Raw genomic sequence first — 19,062 nt, 5'->3', positions numbered from 1 at the left:
ACATAAGATTGTAATCTCGTGTGTTGAGCACAAATTGAACGTCATTTACCATATTATTATGGCTTTGTACTAAACAAAACATCAGCAGTATGGAATGGGTCGTTAACATTATTTCGGCGACATGTCATGTTGACATTTGTGACGTCACCGATTAATGTTACAAAGGTCGTACGGGGAAGCTTCTAAATCCTATTCAAAGACGGTCCTAACTAAACAATAGGTATATTTCTATTCATAGGTACAATATTTGCACTACTTATAATGCTCGAAAAGTACAAAAGACTCCTTTTTATGGAGAAGTAATTTAATGTGTGCTTATGGTAAACCGTTTTTAAATACTTATATAATATAATGTACAAACTCGTCTCACGTCGTATTTATAGATTTGCGGCATTTATTTCGGTCGTACTTATTTCTCTTCAAAATAATTATTTGGAGGGTTTATAATGTCCCTCCTCGATCAAAAGAGAAATACTGTGTACTTACGACTCTTTTTCTATTAACATAAATTTGAATAATGATAAAGACAGTAGCGTATTAGTATGTTTAATTCTTTCTTTCAAAATTGTACTTTTATAGTCGTAAATTGTGAGTGTCTGAAAAACAAAGCATAGCTAAAAGCAAGCCAGAAACCTCAGAATTTCACTCAGACCTTTTGGTATATTAAGATTTAAATATATTAACACTACATTTTGTCCCCATAACGGGGGTATAATTAGGGACCGACTCAAATTTGCAAAGGTAACTTACGGCCGGTATTTCGGTGTCACAAGGCTGTATAAATATTATTATATCTTGGAGTAATCTTTACAGAGAGATTTTTAATTTGTTTAATGGATGTACACTAATTATAAAGGCTCAGTTGGACTTTCAGTACTTATCAATTTAATCAAGCGTATTTTATGCGAATGCCCTCATAATAATATTTAAAAATGAAAACATTGCCTAATAATTTGTCTAATAAGAGAGAGATTCTGTTATAGGTTATTTTATTTATTTATTTATTTAACATTAAGGCAATAAGGTATTAATTAATATACCTTATTGCCAGAAGATAACAATTTGCTATTAATATATAGCAAATTGTTATGCTATATATTGTCAAAATAAATTTGATAAAATATATGATAGCAAAATGAAAATACATAACTCCATCCACTGCATTCGTTCTAAAATGAGTTTTACATGTCCTGTTTTAAAGTAGCTAATTTCCTGTCTACAATTGGTGTTTCTAATTACAAATAAATATCGGACCATGAATCCAGACGGGTTCCGTAGAACTGAAATAAAAGAAAAACCTTTAATGAACTTATGATGTTATGTCATTTACTTTTAAAAATCCACTCAAAATGTTCTACTCAAAATCCACTCAATCTAATAGTTGAGATTTGTAATAATTGAGTTTTTTTTGTGTGTTGGGGAATAATAAATATGTATATACCGATGGTATATACCTAGTTATTATAACTTTGTCAATGATTATTTATATAAAAAATTAGAAGTGAGCGGAATTCTAATTCTTTTTTTACACGCTTTATATTAGCTTCACCTGTATGTTTGTATGTTTTTAGTTTGTTTGTCGATTTTGACCCACTTTAAACGGCCAGATTTCGTTCAAACTTTGTAGATTCATTGAGGACCGATGACAATACACTAATTTGATAAAATTTTCTAATTTTTAGTTCGGTTTTCTATAAAAAGCGTGTTTTTTAGTTTTTTAAACTATTATTATTATTGATAGAGAACAATACATAATTAATAGTTATACTAAACTTCCAAATATTTAAGTTTATAACAGCTTCTGCCTATTAACTGAATTAAAGGTATGCTAGGTGGTAACGCCAATATAATTAAAATAGTAAATGTAGAAATTAAATGTTTATTATTTGTGGTGTATTCCTTCATCCTTCCCTACATACGAGCACAACCAATCATCGCGCGCTATTTAGCGCTCGTCACGTGACCTACCTATGTCACGAACGACAGCCAGTAGTTCTCTCCGATCTTTAGCGAGGATCGGGACTCACCGCCGGAGAGCTTCCACGAGGCTCTCTAGATCATCAGGCATTGTGCTTTTGTACCACCACCGGGGTATCCCGTGCCCCGGCCCTTGGTCGCGCTCACCGCCGCGTGTGTGTTTGTGTGGAGTGTCGGACTGGACCCGTTCTTGCCCGCCGCGAGCTGGAGGACCCTGACCGCGTGGCAGCGGCGTGTGTTCTGGACGCTACTCCCTCCGACGAGGTATGTGCCGTGTGTTCCCGTCTTTCCCCTCTTTGCTAACACCACGTTGATCTAAATACAGTCCACTTCATATCGAGAATACATTTACGTATATTTTTATATTGGCGCGACCATTGATTGGTACCTTCGATCCGGATAGTAACCATTATTAGTCCTTACGAATCGTACATTACCTGATGATTCCACCGCCCTTATTAGGATACTCATTGTGTAGGCCCTAATAAGCGTATTAGTATTTAGTAGTATCTTCAATGCGAAATACTATTTAATTTACCGCGTAGAACGACAATGCGTCTTCTACTATTCATATAAAATATATTTTAAACCCGCCCTTATTAGGATACTCATTGTAGGCCCTAATAAGTGATTTAATAGTACATTCATTGTGAAATAACTATAACCGCATAGATCGACATTGCGTCATCTATTATTTTCCGCTTAAAATATATTTTATTCCGCCCGTGACATTAAGTTACGCGTATATTATTATTAAAATAGTTAATTAAAACTATATTCATATCGTTTATCCGCAGTTATAACGCTAAAATCATTATAAATCGAACATATTACATCATATTTATCTACGGTCTACCCGCACTCAAAATTTATCGAGTACCTACATTCCGCGATCCGCTGTTATAATCCGACCATATTGTAATTGGAAATACATACTCTGTTCTTATTACGCTTGCGTCACTGACCTACTTTATTTGGTCGTATTACTTGTTATTGTAACTTTTATTGTAACATTCTCTGTTTGAATATTTACTTTTGTTATTAAAAATGCCGCCTAAGAAAATGACTAAGTTAGCTGATAGTGACGCTTCGGATGTTAATGATTCGGAAGATATAAACGATTCGCAGTTATCCATGTTGTTAGCTAAACGCGAAGTTATATTCGAAATGGTGCAAAGAATTTATGATTTGTCTTTGAACGTTCATAACAACGCTGCGCTTATGGAAAGTTTCCTTGACGAGTCCGCGCAGATAGAATCATTACGCGATGATTATAAGCAATGTTTAGATGAATATAATATTCGCTTGTTATCATTAATTCCCGCCGCGAAACCTGATTATAAAAGCCTCGTTGCATTCGAGTCTTTATATAGCAGGATTAAAAGAATTAAATCGCAATATTCGCAACCATGTCCGTCACACGGAGATATTAATAATTTGCATAAAAATAGGCCTAAATTACCGCCTATTGAATTAGTACCATTTTCGGGTGATATTCGCTCATTTCCGCTGTTTCTTTCGAATTTTGAATCAATTGTTCATAACAATCCCGGCCTTACAGATGCCGAGCGTTTATATTATTTACTAGGTAAATTAACGGGGAAGGCCACAACTGTTATAGCTGGTATAACCCCCTCCGCTGAAAATTATAATTTAATTTTACAAACTTTAAAAGATAAATATGATGATAAACGTATGTTAGTTTCCGCGTATTTAAATCAAATGTTTGATTTTAAACCTTTGCATTGTGCGTCCGCAACAAACTTTGATTTATTTACAGATAACTTTATTAGCGCAGTGCGCGCCTTACAAAATATAAAGTTAGATAATATTACAGATTTAATGATTGTTCATATCGCTTTGAAGAAGTTAGACTCAGATACTGTTCGCGCTTTCGAGACTGAGTTTGGTAGTGAAATGCCTACTTTTGATAACTTAGTTCAATTTATTCAAACTCGTGCGAAGGTATTAGAACGCATTCATCCTTCCACAAATTCGGGAATAAATAAACCGCCTCGAAAGAATAATAATTATAACCGCAGTTCAAATAATACTTCTTCCGCACCGCCTAAGACGTATCAGTCTTACGTAACAACCGCTGATTCCGCTTATAGTAATTGTCTTTGTAAAAATATTACGCATCAACATTTATATAAATGTTCGAGTTTTCATAAAATGAGTCCGCAGGAACGTTTGAAATACGTAAAGGATAGACACGCGTGTATAAATTGCCTCAGTATAAAACATCGAGTTTCTAGTTGCTCGTCTTATTCTAATTGTCGCGTTTGTAAATTAAAACATCATACAATGTTACATTTGAAACGCGAATCTTCCATACCCGCGCCTGCGTCTCATCCCCCGCCGCGCAGCACACCGCCGTTGCCTGCGCCGTCGCCGCCGTCGGGCGGGTGCGTCCGCTCTGACATTGCGCTATGTACCGCTAGCTATACAGCTGATACTGATAACGCATTTCAATGCAACGCTCCCGCGAATAAACAACATACTATTTTATTATCAACCGCTGAAGTCGTAGCTTATAATTGTAAAGGCGAACGGCTTATTATTCGCGCGTTTTTAGATTCCGCTTCGCAAAGTCACTTCATTACAAATGAATGTTGTGAACGTTTAGGTATTAAACCGCAGAAAACCGAACGTACTATTATTAAGGGGTTCGGTGGTTCAGAAAAAATTATAAATAGTAATTCCGTAAATATAAAATTTTATTCGCGTCTTGACAACAACATATCTTTTAATATTTCACCGCTAGTTGTTGATCATGTTACGGATTTATTACCTACCGCTGTTATAGACACTTCTGTCTTATCGCATATTTCGCATTTACCGCTCGCAGATGAGAGTTTTGGTACGCCAAATAAAATCGATTTATTAATCGGTGCTTCTCTGTTCCCTCATCTGCTTCTCCCCGACGTAGTTCATGCAGCTCGTGACTCGTCGGCGCCCGCTGCATTGCGCACGGTGTTAGGCTATGTAATAATGGGTTCAGTACCCACCATACCTAACATACATAAACCGCCCTTGACGTGTTGTCACGTTCAAGAGACCGCCGCTATTGACTCATTAGTCAGGCGTTTCTGGGAGCTCGAGGAGCTTCCTACCGCACCGCCCGTTCAACATCCCGATGATGTTGAATGTGAAGAATATTATAAATCAACTACAACCCGCGACCCCGTGAGTGGCAGATATATTGTTTCGCTTCCATTTAAGGATGATTTCTACACTCTCGGTGACTCATTTAATATTGCCCGCAAGCGTTTCATGTGCCTTGAAAGAAAGCTACAAGCTTCACCTAAATTAAGGTCGGCATATGATGACGTCATAAAAGATTATCTAACGAAGAATTATATTTCACCCGCGCCTCCGTATGATCCGCGTGACCCTACACCTATTTATATTATACCGCATCACGCTGTTCTGCGCGAGGATAAATCGTCGACTAAGCTGCGCATGGTTTTAGATGCTAGCATGCCAACTTCTGGAAGCCAGCGTTCATTGAATGACCTTCTGCATGTTGGGCCGAATTTACAAGGCAATTTGTTTACAATAATTTTAGGTTTTCGTCTCCACGCGATTGCCATGACCGCCGATTGCCGCCAACAATTCCTGCAGATTTTCGTGCGTGAGTTTGATCGTCGTTTTCAATGTTTTTTATATCGTTTCAGCCCGCAGGATCCGCTGCTTCTTTATCAATTTAATCGAGTTTGCTTCGGCATCAAGTCTAGTCCTTATCATGCATTGCGCACGGTAAGACAGCTCGTAGAAGATGACGGCGCGAAATATCCACTCGCGAGTAGCATTGCGTCTTCCTCGTTGTATATAGATGATATCGCCTTCTCTATTCCCACGGAATGTGAAGCAGTTTCCGCGTCGCAGCAGCTCATCGATTTGTTTAAGGGAGCTCAGTGGGATCTAGTTAAATGGAATAGTAATAGTAAAAATGTGTTAGATAATCTTCCCGCTTCAAACAAACTTTTACCCTCCGCGGTGGAGTTTGATAAGACCGTGCAACATAAATTACTTGGTCTGCATTGGTCTACTGTTGATGATTGTTTTTATTTTAAAATTACCGCACCCGCCGATGTGATGTGCACTAAGCGCTCCATCTTGTCAACTGCCGCCCGTCTGTGGGACATGATGGGTTTCGTTGCTCCCACAGTCGTGTATAACATCACATCAGATAATTTCTACCATGTTTCTGGTATTGAAATTCCCGCTGACATTCTTTCGCGTGGCATTACGCCACAAAATCTCGTCTCGCCCCTCTGTGGTTCCAAGGACCCCAGTGGGCTCGTTCGGACCCGTCTGATTGGCCTCTTAGGAGTCTCGATGGTGAGTCTATTGCAGACATTCCCGAACGAAAATTATTAGCGCACACTGTGTGCCCGCCTATAAAGCATTGCGCTTTATACGATACCGCCCTTCGCGTCTCGTCGCGTCGTGTATTTTATATTTATAGGTTCCTTATATTATTATCCCGCCGCGGTGTTATGATGACCGTAGAGGAACCTAATTTCGCTGTAAATAAAATTATTCCCGCCCTGCAAAATAAATATTTTGCAGAGGAGTATTCTAATATACTCTATTATAAATTTTATTTGCAGGCTTTCAATCACTTGAAGCCTTTTACTCGCAACAGACTTATCCTCATTGAACGTCTAAGCGATACCGCCCTGGAATATGCACATAAGCATCCAGCGATATTACCGCACAATGATCACATAATTATCATGATCATTGATTATTATCATATTAAATATATGTATAATATTATAACGAATTTGTTTCGTGTTATTTTAATTACCGCGCTCTTATTAGCATTACCCGCGCCGCAAGTCAAATCTGATCACGTCAGTTTGCTTGATAGGCATTCGCTACTGGACAAGTTAGTTCAGTCGTTTTGGAAACGTTGGAGAATGGAATACTTACACGGTTTGCAGGTTAGGCAGAAATGGAATACGCCTTCCACACCTATTACTCCTGGAACGGTCGTGGTTGTGATAAATGATAATGCACCGCCCCTAACCTGGCCTTTAGCCGTCTTAGAGAAAGTACATCCTTCAAAGGACGACATCGCGCGCGTTTGCATAGTTAGAACCGCCAAGGGAACTTACCTTCGCCCGGTCGTTCGTTTATGTCCGCTTCCAAGACAATAGTTATATCGCATTAATACATTACCGCAGTTAGTTAAGTTTAATTTTAAGTTTTGCACCGCTTTCGATATAATTTCTTAGTTATAATACCGCCGTGACTTTAGGAATTTTTTATACCCCGCTCGCATTACGCGATCCTAGAGTCATAGAATTTGTTAGTTATAACTTATAATACCGCCGTGACTTTAGGAATTTTTTATACTCCGCTCGCATTACGCGATCCTAGAGTCATAGAATTTGTTAGTTATATTATTTTCCGCCGTGACTTTTAGGATTTTTTATTATCCCGCTCGCATTATGCGCTCCTGGAGCCATAGAATTTGTTATTTATATTACCGCCGTGGCTCTTAGGACTTTATTAACCCGCGCGCATTATGCGATCCTAGAGTCATAGTTTTTCGCTGTATCTTATGATTGGTTTTAAATGGTGACCCATTTAGGGCGGGTGGATATGGTAACGCCAATATAATTAAAATAGTAAATGTAGAAATTAAATGTTTATTATTTGTGGTGTATTCCTTCATCCTTCCCTACATACGAGCACAACCAATCATCGCGCGCTATTTAGCGCTCGTCACGTGACCTACCTATGTCACGAACGACAGCCAGTAGTTCTCTCCGATCTTTAGCGAGGATCGGGACTCACCGCCGGAGAGCTTCCACGAGGCTCTCTAGATCATCAGGCATTGTGCTTTTGTACCACCACCGGGGTATCCCGTGCCCCGGCCCTTGGTCGCGCTCACCGCCGCGTGTGTGTTTGTGTGGAGTGTCGGACTGGACCCGTTCTTGCCCGCCGCGAGCTGGAGGACCCTGACCGCGTGGCAGCGGCGTGTGTTCTGGACGCTACTCCCTCCGACGAGGTATGTGCCGTGTGTTCCCGTCTTTCCCCTCTTTGCTAACACCACGTTGATCTAAATACAGTCCACTTCATATCGAGAATACATTTACGTATATTTTTATATTGGCGCGACCACTAGGTACTATTTATTCCCTTTCCATGACTGCGACTACGCGTCGCACCGCGGCCGCGGTCGTGGCGAGCGGATAATCTTATTTCGAAAATTAGCACATAATTTAAATAAAGATTAAAGTCGTCCTTTTCTTTCGGAGTCAATATTATTCTACATTATAAGTAAGGAAGTTTATGAACATTAAGAATTTCCTGAAACGATCTCATAAATACTAAAAAAGGTCAAATTTGATTAATTAAAAATCAATTAAAAAGCCTCAATTAATTTGGAAGCGATCGGGATCATGAACCTTAAGAAGGTTATTTAAATTTATGTAAAATATTTTTTGACGGAATATATTATCTGTAGAAGATAGAGTAAATAAAATTAATATTTTATGAAATTCAGACAAGACAAGCCGTTCATTCACGAATTTTTGTATTGTGTACGAGACAGTGCACAGACAATATAAAACAAATAACAGTTCGGTAGTTGTTTATACGTTTTGTATAAGTATAGACGGTACAAACAAGTTTCCATCATAATGTTATGTCTACCTTTCAACCTCCTGAGGATTGTATCAGCTAACCACATCTAAACATATGACTGATTGATAATTTTCAAACAAACAACGAATTTTCACATTCCGAATTTAAAACGTGTTCCAGAACGAAGCAAAGGAGAATGGCGAAACTGGGCCTAACATAAATAAGGCCTTACAGAAATGATAATAAATTTAAAATTCATTATGTTATTTTTAATAATTCTTGGTAAAATATTGACTTCTGATTCTATGGGAAAACAAATGTTTGAAAAAAAAGATAATATGTTCACTAACGGCATTGTTATTTAGATTTCTATGACTACCGGTCTTATCAAGCAGAGATTGTCAGTGCTGTCAGGAGTAAAATAGTCGATATATCGATTAAAACGAATGAATATTTATTTTCATTTTTAGTTTTATACAAAATTCAAATGCTTTATGAATCAGAAATATAAGTTGACTGCGTTACATATTTTATTTTTAACTTTTTAGCACGCTATTTATTTAGGTAATCCGTAATTCTATACATTTTTACTCATGGCGGCCGCACTTTGTAAGAATATTTCTGAAATGTTGCTGGCCGCTTCAATTTTAATTACAATGTCATGTTTGTCGTTTGACTTTTGACATTTGATTGAGGTTTTTCGTTACGTTACATTCGACTTTGTCCTTGTGGTTAACTTATTTTCTTCATCTTTATCGACTTTCGCTACGTATTACGGACACTGACGATCTCTGTTATTACTACCAACCAACGCTTGCCGGACTTTGATTACCTGCCTTTACGACTCACTACTGCTACCCTACCTGGACACCGACTTTGCATCCGATTTTTCATTTACAAATATGAACTGCATCAACTGTGGTATTAATGCTAATCGTAACAATGCTAGACGTATGCATTTGTTACAAGATAACGCAATATTATCAATTATACAAGGGTGGGCTGCTCCTCTAACGGTTAGTGGATTAGTATTATCTAAGGTATTTAGTACTAGCTATTGAAATCAAACAAAAATGTAAACACACATTGTTTTATATATATACTAGCGGTCCACCCCGGCTTCGCCCGTGGTACCTACATGTTTAAACTATCCTATCTCTCAAGTTGGATCGAACTCCACAAGTTGTGCGAATTTTATTATAATCGGTTAAGTGGTTTAGGAGTCCATTGAGGACAAACATTGTGACACGAGATTTATATATATTCACTTTCTTTTGTCCAATTGTAATATTAATTCTTTATTTGTAGATCACTCACTCTGATCACAATACATATTATTTGATGCATGCTGGAAACTTGCAAATGATTTTTTGAGGATTGAAAATCATGAAGATGACAATGCAGTTGGTTTCCTTAGGTTCACATCAAATTAAGCAAGCAAGGTCCTATTATGGTGAGCACATAAGAAACGATGGCATTATATGTTATAGAAGTGTGCCGTGAATCAGACAGCGACATACAGAGAGCACTGTCGACATCAAGTACTACATGGCTTTTAAGAGGTCGCATTCAATCCAGGCATAGAAGTAGTAAAACTTATTTTACTTATATTTTAGTCGACAGTCGTTGCTCTCATAGGAAGGGAAGCAATAACAGTCTATTATTGCAATTGTTTAGTAGGAAAAAGAACTGTAGGTTGCTGCTGTCACGTTATGTCCATAATAACCTTAGCTGGGCAAGGTATCAACCAGTTTTAATGCCGCCAGCACAGTTTCTGGATGATGTGTTAATTGTTTATGATGATAATGATGAATAAACGATTTATGAAAAAACGTGTTTTATTTTATATATAAGTACCTACGATGTTTTGGTAGGTACTCTAAAAGAATAAAAGTTCGATCCAATATCTCTATTACCTAACTGTTCTTCTGTTACACTCTTTATCTAAATAATATATATTATAGGATATAAACTAACCTCTACTTAGAAAGAAACAAAGCTATTCATTGAACTCGAGCAAACCTAACCTCAATTTTAGTGACGTTACATGCTCAATATCTCTGCTATCCCATAGAACAGATCTTTAATTGTTATATTTATAGAATCTGTATATTTTTATCTATTTAACCCCACATAAATCATCAGTGTAACGATCAGGCCCAAAGTCCTATGGGAGTTCGCCATTCTCCTTTGACATTAGATTAGGCTGAATGGATAATATCCTTTGCCTTAAAAATATTATAACGATTATTATGTAGATTTGCCGCGTTTTAGTAATTTACATTATTTACGAGTTTTGTATAAAAATGTAATAAATGTCTTTAAATTGGGCTTTGTTCTATTTAATATTTTTTCGAATATACCCCAAAGGGAATCAAGGCTATAATACTGAATAATTATTGTATAATATAATTTTTTATACTATAATTATTATGCTATAAATTTTTATATTATAATGTTGAAACTTTAGTAAGGCAAACTTTTTTGCTGTGTGACTCAATCTATGGAAAAAGTATAATATGGAAAATTAAATATTATCGACGCTGTTTGTAAGTAAATACAATAGTTTCGCAACAAAAGTTTGATTTTGTTCTCCTAAAACCGTCGGTATAAAATAGGCTACTTTCACTATTATATCTCAAAATCAGTCTTGAATCTAAAAAAAAAACTAAAACTTTCAGAGTCGTTATCAAAACGTTACCTAATCAAAGGCTTATCATCTTGATGATGGGGGATGACAAGCCAGACGGCTCGGCGTAAAATATTAACCCTGTTACGCATTAACTTCCATTTACCGAATAATATAAAATAAAATTACCACTGGCTCAATCATGGATCACTGCGTCTTATTTGAACTTTGGACATGTTTGATGTCATTCATTCTGTAAATATTGATAAGTTATTTACGTTTTAAAACGGTTTTTCCTTTTTTTTCACTAAAAAGGTACCATAAGATAATAATCGAAACGTAACTTATTTTTAACAGGTCTCAGTAGCTTAGCCGACTCTTTTAGACATGATTATGGACTCACTTTATGGACAGATTTCATTGAAACTTTGTATACTTATCAAGTATCGTTGACGATACAAAAATATCTTCATAGGTTTATAAATATAGTTTAAAATAGACGGAAACGGATCTGGTGGTTCGCCTGATGGTGAGCGTTCACCATCGCCCATGAATATTTGCAGAATTTTTGCAAATACGTTGCTTAATTTAACAGTTACTAGCTGTGCCCCGCGGTTTTACCCTCATGGTTGCGCTCCTATTGGTCTTAGCGCGTTTATAATTATAATGTACTTCCTCGATAAATGGGCTATCTAAGGCCGAAATAATTTTTGCAATTGGGCCAGTAGTTTCTGAGATTATCGAGTTCAAACAAAAGGAAACAACCAGACAAACTCTCCAGCTTTTTAATATTATGTACTTAGTAAATATAAGGGCTAAGCCTCTAAGGAAAGCATTGTCACCGGAATTCAACTCGAATATTATTAATTTGCATTGTAAATGCAGAATATTTTGCGTAATAGAGCAAGACTTATTGAATTAAGGTTGACGTGACATGATCTATGACCTTCACCGATGACATTGATTCTAATAATTTAATCGTTAAAATTAGGATATAGTTCATACACGCTAAAATTAAACTTTTTGACTCCTATAGATAACGGTCCTTTAAAACTAGCATTCCGCCCGAGGCTTCGCCCGCTTTGTCTCAACCTAATAAATTATGTACTATAAAAGTTAAAGCTTTCTCGAGAGTCACTTTATCTATTAAAAAATAATATCTGCTGCGCAATTCTAAAGATTTAAGCGATAGCGACGGCGAAGTTTTTTATACTAGGTGATTAATTGTAGATTTTTTTTATATAGGTAGTGAATAAATTGTCGTTTAAAAGATTTAGGTAATAAAGTACATGCTTTTGTATTATTCTCGTCTCTTGGAGACATCCAAACTCATTAAGAGATACCTCAAACATCTACGAACCTTTGAAACTTGACATCCTATTATTATTTCATATCATCATGACATAATGGTTCAAGATACAATATCAAAAGAGTTGATACAGAAATCTACGAATAATTGATTGTTTCCACGGACGAATTCATATTATTACAACTGTAAGACAATTTCGGAAAATAATTAGTGAAAACAATTCAACATATTGAAAACAAAAACAATTCGTTTCATATGAAGATAAGTGTTGAATATACATCGTATTGTTTGTCACATAATATAATTATTTAAATGTTTGTGTTAGATGGAATTAATTGAAAACAAAAGAGGATTGTAATATCGGAGTAAAGTCTTCTAAAGAATACATAATATGATATTATGTACCTTTAAAACTAAATCCTCTCAAAATACAATATTATGTTTAAGTACCCATTATTAAATTTATTTATTCACAATATCAACATGTTTACAGACCAGTGTTATAATAATGAATGAGACCCATGCTTACTAATATTATAAAGCTGAAGAGTTTGTTTGTTGAACGCGCTAATCTCAGGAATTACTGGTCCGATTTTAAAAATTCTTTCGGTGTTAGATAGCCCATTTATTAAGGAAGGCTTTATAGCCTTATGGCTATAATAGATCATCACGCTAAGACCAACGAGCGGGGCAACGCGGGTTAAACCGCGGGGCACAGCTTAATCTAGACTAGAATCTGTTGAAAGATTTCCTTTATCTAAATAAAGGCTAGACTAAAAGTACTTTAATAGAATTACATTGTAGCTATAATAAGGCAATTTATAAATTTCCTTTTATGTCCAATAATGTTACTTTCCATTCAACAGAGTTAATAATGTTACGCTTTTATTAGAGGAAATATACTTATAATGTAAATCTGTAACGACATAGTATAATAAGAAAAGGGATCATCCAACAGAAAGCGATGGCCATCCTCTATGGGTTTAGAATTTTGTGAGGGATAACGCTTTTTCATTAAGTTTAGGTAAAACCTTTTTTATCAATTATGTGTTAAAAAAAATAATAACATAAAATCGTGAACCTAGTTTAAGCACTAATAATAATTAAACATTAATTATTATGAAACATATAAATCGATTTTTGTAGCAGTAAAAATAGTAACGAAAAGTGCATCTTAACCTTGTTGAAATGTTGAAATTAAATTTAACGCGGTTGTTGCATAGGTCGCGCGATCAAAAGGTCTAAACCCACTTAAGTTAAGCACCGTTGGCTTAACTGAACAAACTTGAACGATAACTTAAACTTGCATGTTTTAATACATTGCTATTTTGTTGCAATATTTGGTTAATATGTATTTTACGAAATAGGTCTGTCTTTTGTTAAATAATAATAAAATTAATGAATGAAGAGATTTTATTAAAAAGGCCCTCAGTACATCAAAACTGTACTCTAAATTAATCTTCAAATTATTAATTTGTACAACATTATATAAACATATTTATTAACTTAGCTTATTAATCATATTTAGATGTTCAAACTCAAACACCCTAAGTATTATTACAATGCTTACAATGAGACAGATTATCCCAAAAAGAACATTATCAACTTGTAAAACTCATTTGAATTTAAATTCATACAGTCTCAAATAATCAAAACTTATGTCACCTGAAATAGAAATGCAGTACGGAGTTATTCCGAAGCGGTGGACAAAGCTAGTTTTTTTCCTGTTTCTTTGCTCATAGAACTGAAAATCGTGACTTGATTATGAAAAATTCCAATGCAACACTTTTGACTTTTACAAATCCTAGCGAATCGGAATTTAAAAGCTATCCTGTATCTGTGTAACTTCTCATTCCTTTATGAGCATATTTTTATGAATTTGTATTCATTTGAGTATAAGTTACTGAATTATAGGAATTATAGGAATAATTCGTAATTTTGAAGTCTGGCTTGATTATTTAATAGATCTAGATACTCAACTTCTTCTTAAGAGGATCAATGATTTGATGAAGTAGACTACTATAAACAACTATAAGTTTGTAGAACTAAATTATACATCAAAGATGTTTAAATCCAATTTGGTTAAAAAATTGTCTAATTTGGCAAACCTCGGTATTTCCTAGTTTATGTTACGTACTTATATTTTATAACTGCCAGATCAGTAACTAACTAATTCATTAACGCCGAACAGAGAAGACTGATTACTCTAGGTAAATTGATACTAGATTCATATGAACTGAAGCGTAAGTCATCAAATAATAAAAGCACTTTACATGTCGTACAACTACATCGAAAGCTACCTAATTTCAATCATTGCATTATTCGACAAATCTTTCTCTCAATAAGTCATATTTCAAGTATTAGGTTATAAATTCACATAGAAAATTGGCTTTCAAATCAGCCAATATATGAAGCAAAAGAAATCATCTGAATTCGCACCGCTCAGCGCCGACCTTGACTCAATACAGCTTATTATTATCGGACTCCTTTCGTCTCTGGCAGCCTAGTACTTCTGCCGAGTCCACGATAAAAGCCATTTCCACTCACTAGCTTATTTTTAGTTCTTTTCCCTTTCATGCTTAACCCGTCTTTGAATGGACGGATATTAATGTCACTCTTTATTCCTAAGTACATATTGAAGTAAATTCTAAGTAAATGGATGTTTAAATAGTGGAGACGTAATTCCTTGCTATAAAAGAGTTTATTCATCATCATCATCATCATCATCAGCCCATATACGTTCCCACTGCTGGGACACGGGCCTCCTATGAGGGTACAGGCCATAATCCACCACGCTGGCCAAGTGCGGGTTGGCGGATGACACATGTCGTCGAACTTTTTAATTCTTCGACATGTCGGTTTCCTCACGATGTTTTCCTTCACCGTTCGAGCAGTGGTGATGTTACAACATGCGCAGATAAATTGAAAAATCAATTTATTTCCTGCGCGCTCGCCTGGTCTCGAACCACGGACTTATCGATTCGAAGTCCGAGGTCTCACCACTGAGCCACCACTGCTCTAAGTTTACTCTAAGTTTAAAGAGTTTATTGCTTAAGCCGAACTCTCTCTGTGTAAACGTGAGGGATTTTTGTGTAATTTCAATTTCCGTTGGAAAGTTTCGGATCGATAAAGTTAGTTTTAACGATGGAGTTTATCGCCCACCAGTTTTGAAACGTTTTATCTTTTCATAGACTGTTTTTTACATCATATTTGAGTATTTTTTTTATTTCAGCAGTAATATTACAAACTGAATTGTCAATGTTACCAATTAACCAATGATTATTTTACAATATTTATTAATGTTTAACCCTAAGAAGTTTTTCTTTTCCTTTGGCTTTAATAAAACAAAATCATTTTCATTTTTTCTTTACTCATTTCTTAATTGGACTTTTTCTATCAACATCAGCTGTTTTAATAGAAATCTGACTTAAAAAAAAAATCATACAAACATTTACTGTTACATAATAAAATTTATATACCTAACGAAGAAACAAATTGCGCATTCAAGGCGACTCTTTCATATTGTGATATTGGAACTGTCAAAATGTAATTTCATAGGCATCGAAAAGATTTTTATATTTTTTACACTAAATCACGAAATACCAGCTAACGAAACTTGTATAATTAAATATATTGAAATTTTAAAGTCTAATAAATAAATAGTGTTCTACATTAAATTATAGGCTTCGTAGCAGATGCAATAATATTTATCTTTCACTGATAAATTTTATTCATGGACAAGTTGGTTATTGGCCTTGTGTGTTCTGCCAGTCGTAATTATTTTTTTTAGTCCCCACCCCAATATCCCGCTGTTCTACTTAGGTATTATTAGAGTAAGATCTATTTCAAAAAAGCTTCTAAACGTGTAATGTATAGAAACGATCTTATCATACTAGCTTACCGCCCGCGGCTTCGCCCGCTTTGTCTAAAACCTAATAAATTAATATATTTAAAAAAAACCGCATCAAAATCCGTTGCGTAGTTTTAAAGATTTAGGCATACAAAGGGACATAGGGACAGAGAAAGCGACTTTGTTTTATACTATGTAGTGATTGTAACTACGTCAATATTACAGCACTATATCTCAATTAAAGTAATGATAAAATAATATAATTTAAATTTCTGTATATTTTTCCTGGGATTGATAATAATTAATTTGACTAATGTACATATTTCAAACGAGAAATTTTACGTTTTTTTCCCATAACAATAACGAAACATTGAAACTCTGACAAATATTATCCGTAGAGTATAAATCTTTTATTATTCACACCTTTGAAATTCAATACACTCGTGTTTCAAAGACACAAAACAAAACATTTTCCACCGCGACGCCCGCATCGTATCAATTAAAAAGCAAATTTTAATTATAGTACTGCCGTCTGTTTGTCCGATCCGTTTACAAAGACCCTCGTCTGTTTTTCAAGCTTTTTGTGCTCTATTATAATAATATGTACATAGTGGACATGTAACCACTAACAATGTAGTGCATACAGGCTTGACTATTCATTCGGAATCACGCAAATTAAAGGGACTTGGTTTATTGCTGGCTAGAACTAACTAAAAGATTTTATATGTTGGGGATTTGTAAAAGAATATAATACAACTTTTAGTTGTTTAATATAGTATTATGATACTTCTTTACTATCATTTATTTATGATATTATTCTGACTTACTAGGATATGTCCGCGTGGTTTTGCTCGCAGTCAGACGGGGAAAATAAAGTATTTCTATATCTCATGACTGTGTTATACTGCTGAATAAGCTATATCACTGCGAAGTATTATCAAAATCCTTTCAGTAGTAGTAGTAGTAGTAGGTAAGATTAGTAACAATGAGTACATATCAATTTAAATTTACGGCTCTTTATTATTTAAGGAAGTAGCTTTACACTTAGTGGAAGGAGTATCTCAAAGTTAAGATGAGCCACACATTCGCAAGTGATCGTAACAAACGATTACGACTGAAGTTCGTCCCTTATCTACAAGCAAATTGTCACCCCTTTCAACTGCTTTGTAATTTCTTTGTGAACATTTGATATTTTAACAACTATGCCTACGTTTTTGATTATTTTTTCGTTTGTATTTTCATTTTGAATGATGTCCTAATTATGCCGAAATGTTATACTATCGTTTATTATTATGAGTTAATAGAAACGTAGGCAAATGATAGTGAGTATGATCAACAGTGTTTATAAAAGGTCTGACATTTAGGTAACACTTAAAATAAAAATAGATAAAAAAGACCCAATAACGCCATTCCATTTAAATATTATTTCGTGAATAAAACGAAACCATTGTGTCCTGTAATGTATTGACTTGTTGCCCCGCAAAATGATACAATCTTTGCCTTCGATTATTATCTTCAAATCATTAAACAGTATCTTATCTTATAGTTTTGGTAATTGACAAGAGCAAGGCACTCCGATATCCTACTGCTATCGATTATTTATCAGCTGTAAGTAATAATCGATCCTTATCTAATTTTTGTTAAACATTCGCGATAGTGTTGTAGATTTTATAATTTGATTAGTCGTTTCGATCGTTTGTTTTCTTACAATTATTTGTTTGTTGTGGTGAGTTATTTTCCTTTTTCATTGGTTGTAATTTATTTGGTATTTGTCAGTAACAATTTCTTCTGATTTTATTATATATTGATTCTGATTCTTTTATTTGAAGCTACTTTTTAGGGTTCCGTAGCCAAAATGGCAAAAACGGAACCCTTATAGTTTCGTCATGTCCGTCTGTCCGTCTGTCCGTCTGTCCGTCTGTCACAGCCGATTTACTCGGAAACTATAAGTACTACAGTGATGAAATTTGATGGGAATATGTGTTGTATGAACCGCTACAAAAATATGACACTAAATAGTAAAAAAAAGAATTGGGGGTGGGGCCCCCCATACATGTAACTGAGGGATGAAATTTTTTTTTTCGATGTACATACCCGTGTGGGGTATCAATGGAAAGGTCTTTTAAAATGATATAAAGTTTTCTAAAAAACATTTTTCTTAAAGTGAACGGTTTTTGAGATATCAGCTCTCAAAGTCGTAAAAAGTATGTCCCCCCCCCCTCTATTTTTATAACTACGGGGTATAAAATTCTAAAAAAAATAGAGGTGATGCATGCTAATTAACTCTTTCAACGATTTTTGGTTTGATCAAAGTATCTCTTATAGTTTTTGAGATAGGTTGATTTAACTGTAATTTATTATATTTGCTGCTACGGAACCCTTTGTGCGCGAGCCCGACTCGCACTTGGCCGGTTTTTAAGTATGGTTTGGAGCTTAATAAAGTGTTTTCATTTTATTTTATATTCCAACAGTAAATATTAGCTCTTTAATTTATTAGTATATTTATGTAATTAAAATATCCTTGTAAGTTGTAATATAGTGTTTGTTTCTTCATTTTTATCTATATCTAATCCCGATTTACCTCCTCGCTTCACGCGTGAACGCTTTGAGCAGTTTCACTAATTTCTTTTTTATTATCGTTCTTAGTGCCAGGATAAAATTAATAATTATTATTATTAGCTGTTAAATTAA

At 35.0% G+C, this 19,062-nt stretch overlaps 2 protein-coding genes across 2 annotated transcripts in view; both read left to right on the top strand.

The window, feature by feature from the left end:
* LOC123705545 (adenylate cyclase type 6) overlaps positions 1-19,062 on the top strand; it is a 229,186-nt gene that overhangs the window by 51,961 nt on the left and 158,163 nt on the right. The gene's annotated exons all lie outside the window — the stretch shown is intronic.
* Positions 4,557-6,363, top strand: LOC123705572. The gene has a single exon (XM_045654416.1). It carries the CDS (start codon positions 4,972-4,974, stop codon positions 6,361-6,363), a length of 1,392 nt encoding a protein of 463 aa, XP_045510372.1. The 5' UTR covers positions 4,557-4,971.

This window comes from Colias croceus, chromosome Z, assembly GCF_905220415.1.
Source record: "Colias croceus chromosome Z, ilColCroc2.1".
NCBI lineage: Eukaryota > Metazoa > Arthropoda > Insecta > Lepidoptera > Pieridae > Colias > Colias croceus.
This window is presented reverse-complemented; position numbering and strand designations above follow the sequence as displayed.

Coding starts and splice junctions, on each gene's coding strand:
- LOC123705572 (XM_045654416.1), top strand. CDS start 4,972: ATGGGTTCAGTACCCACCATACCTAACATACATAAACCGCCCTTGACG.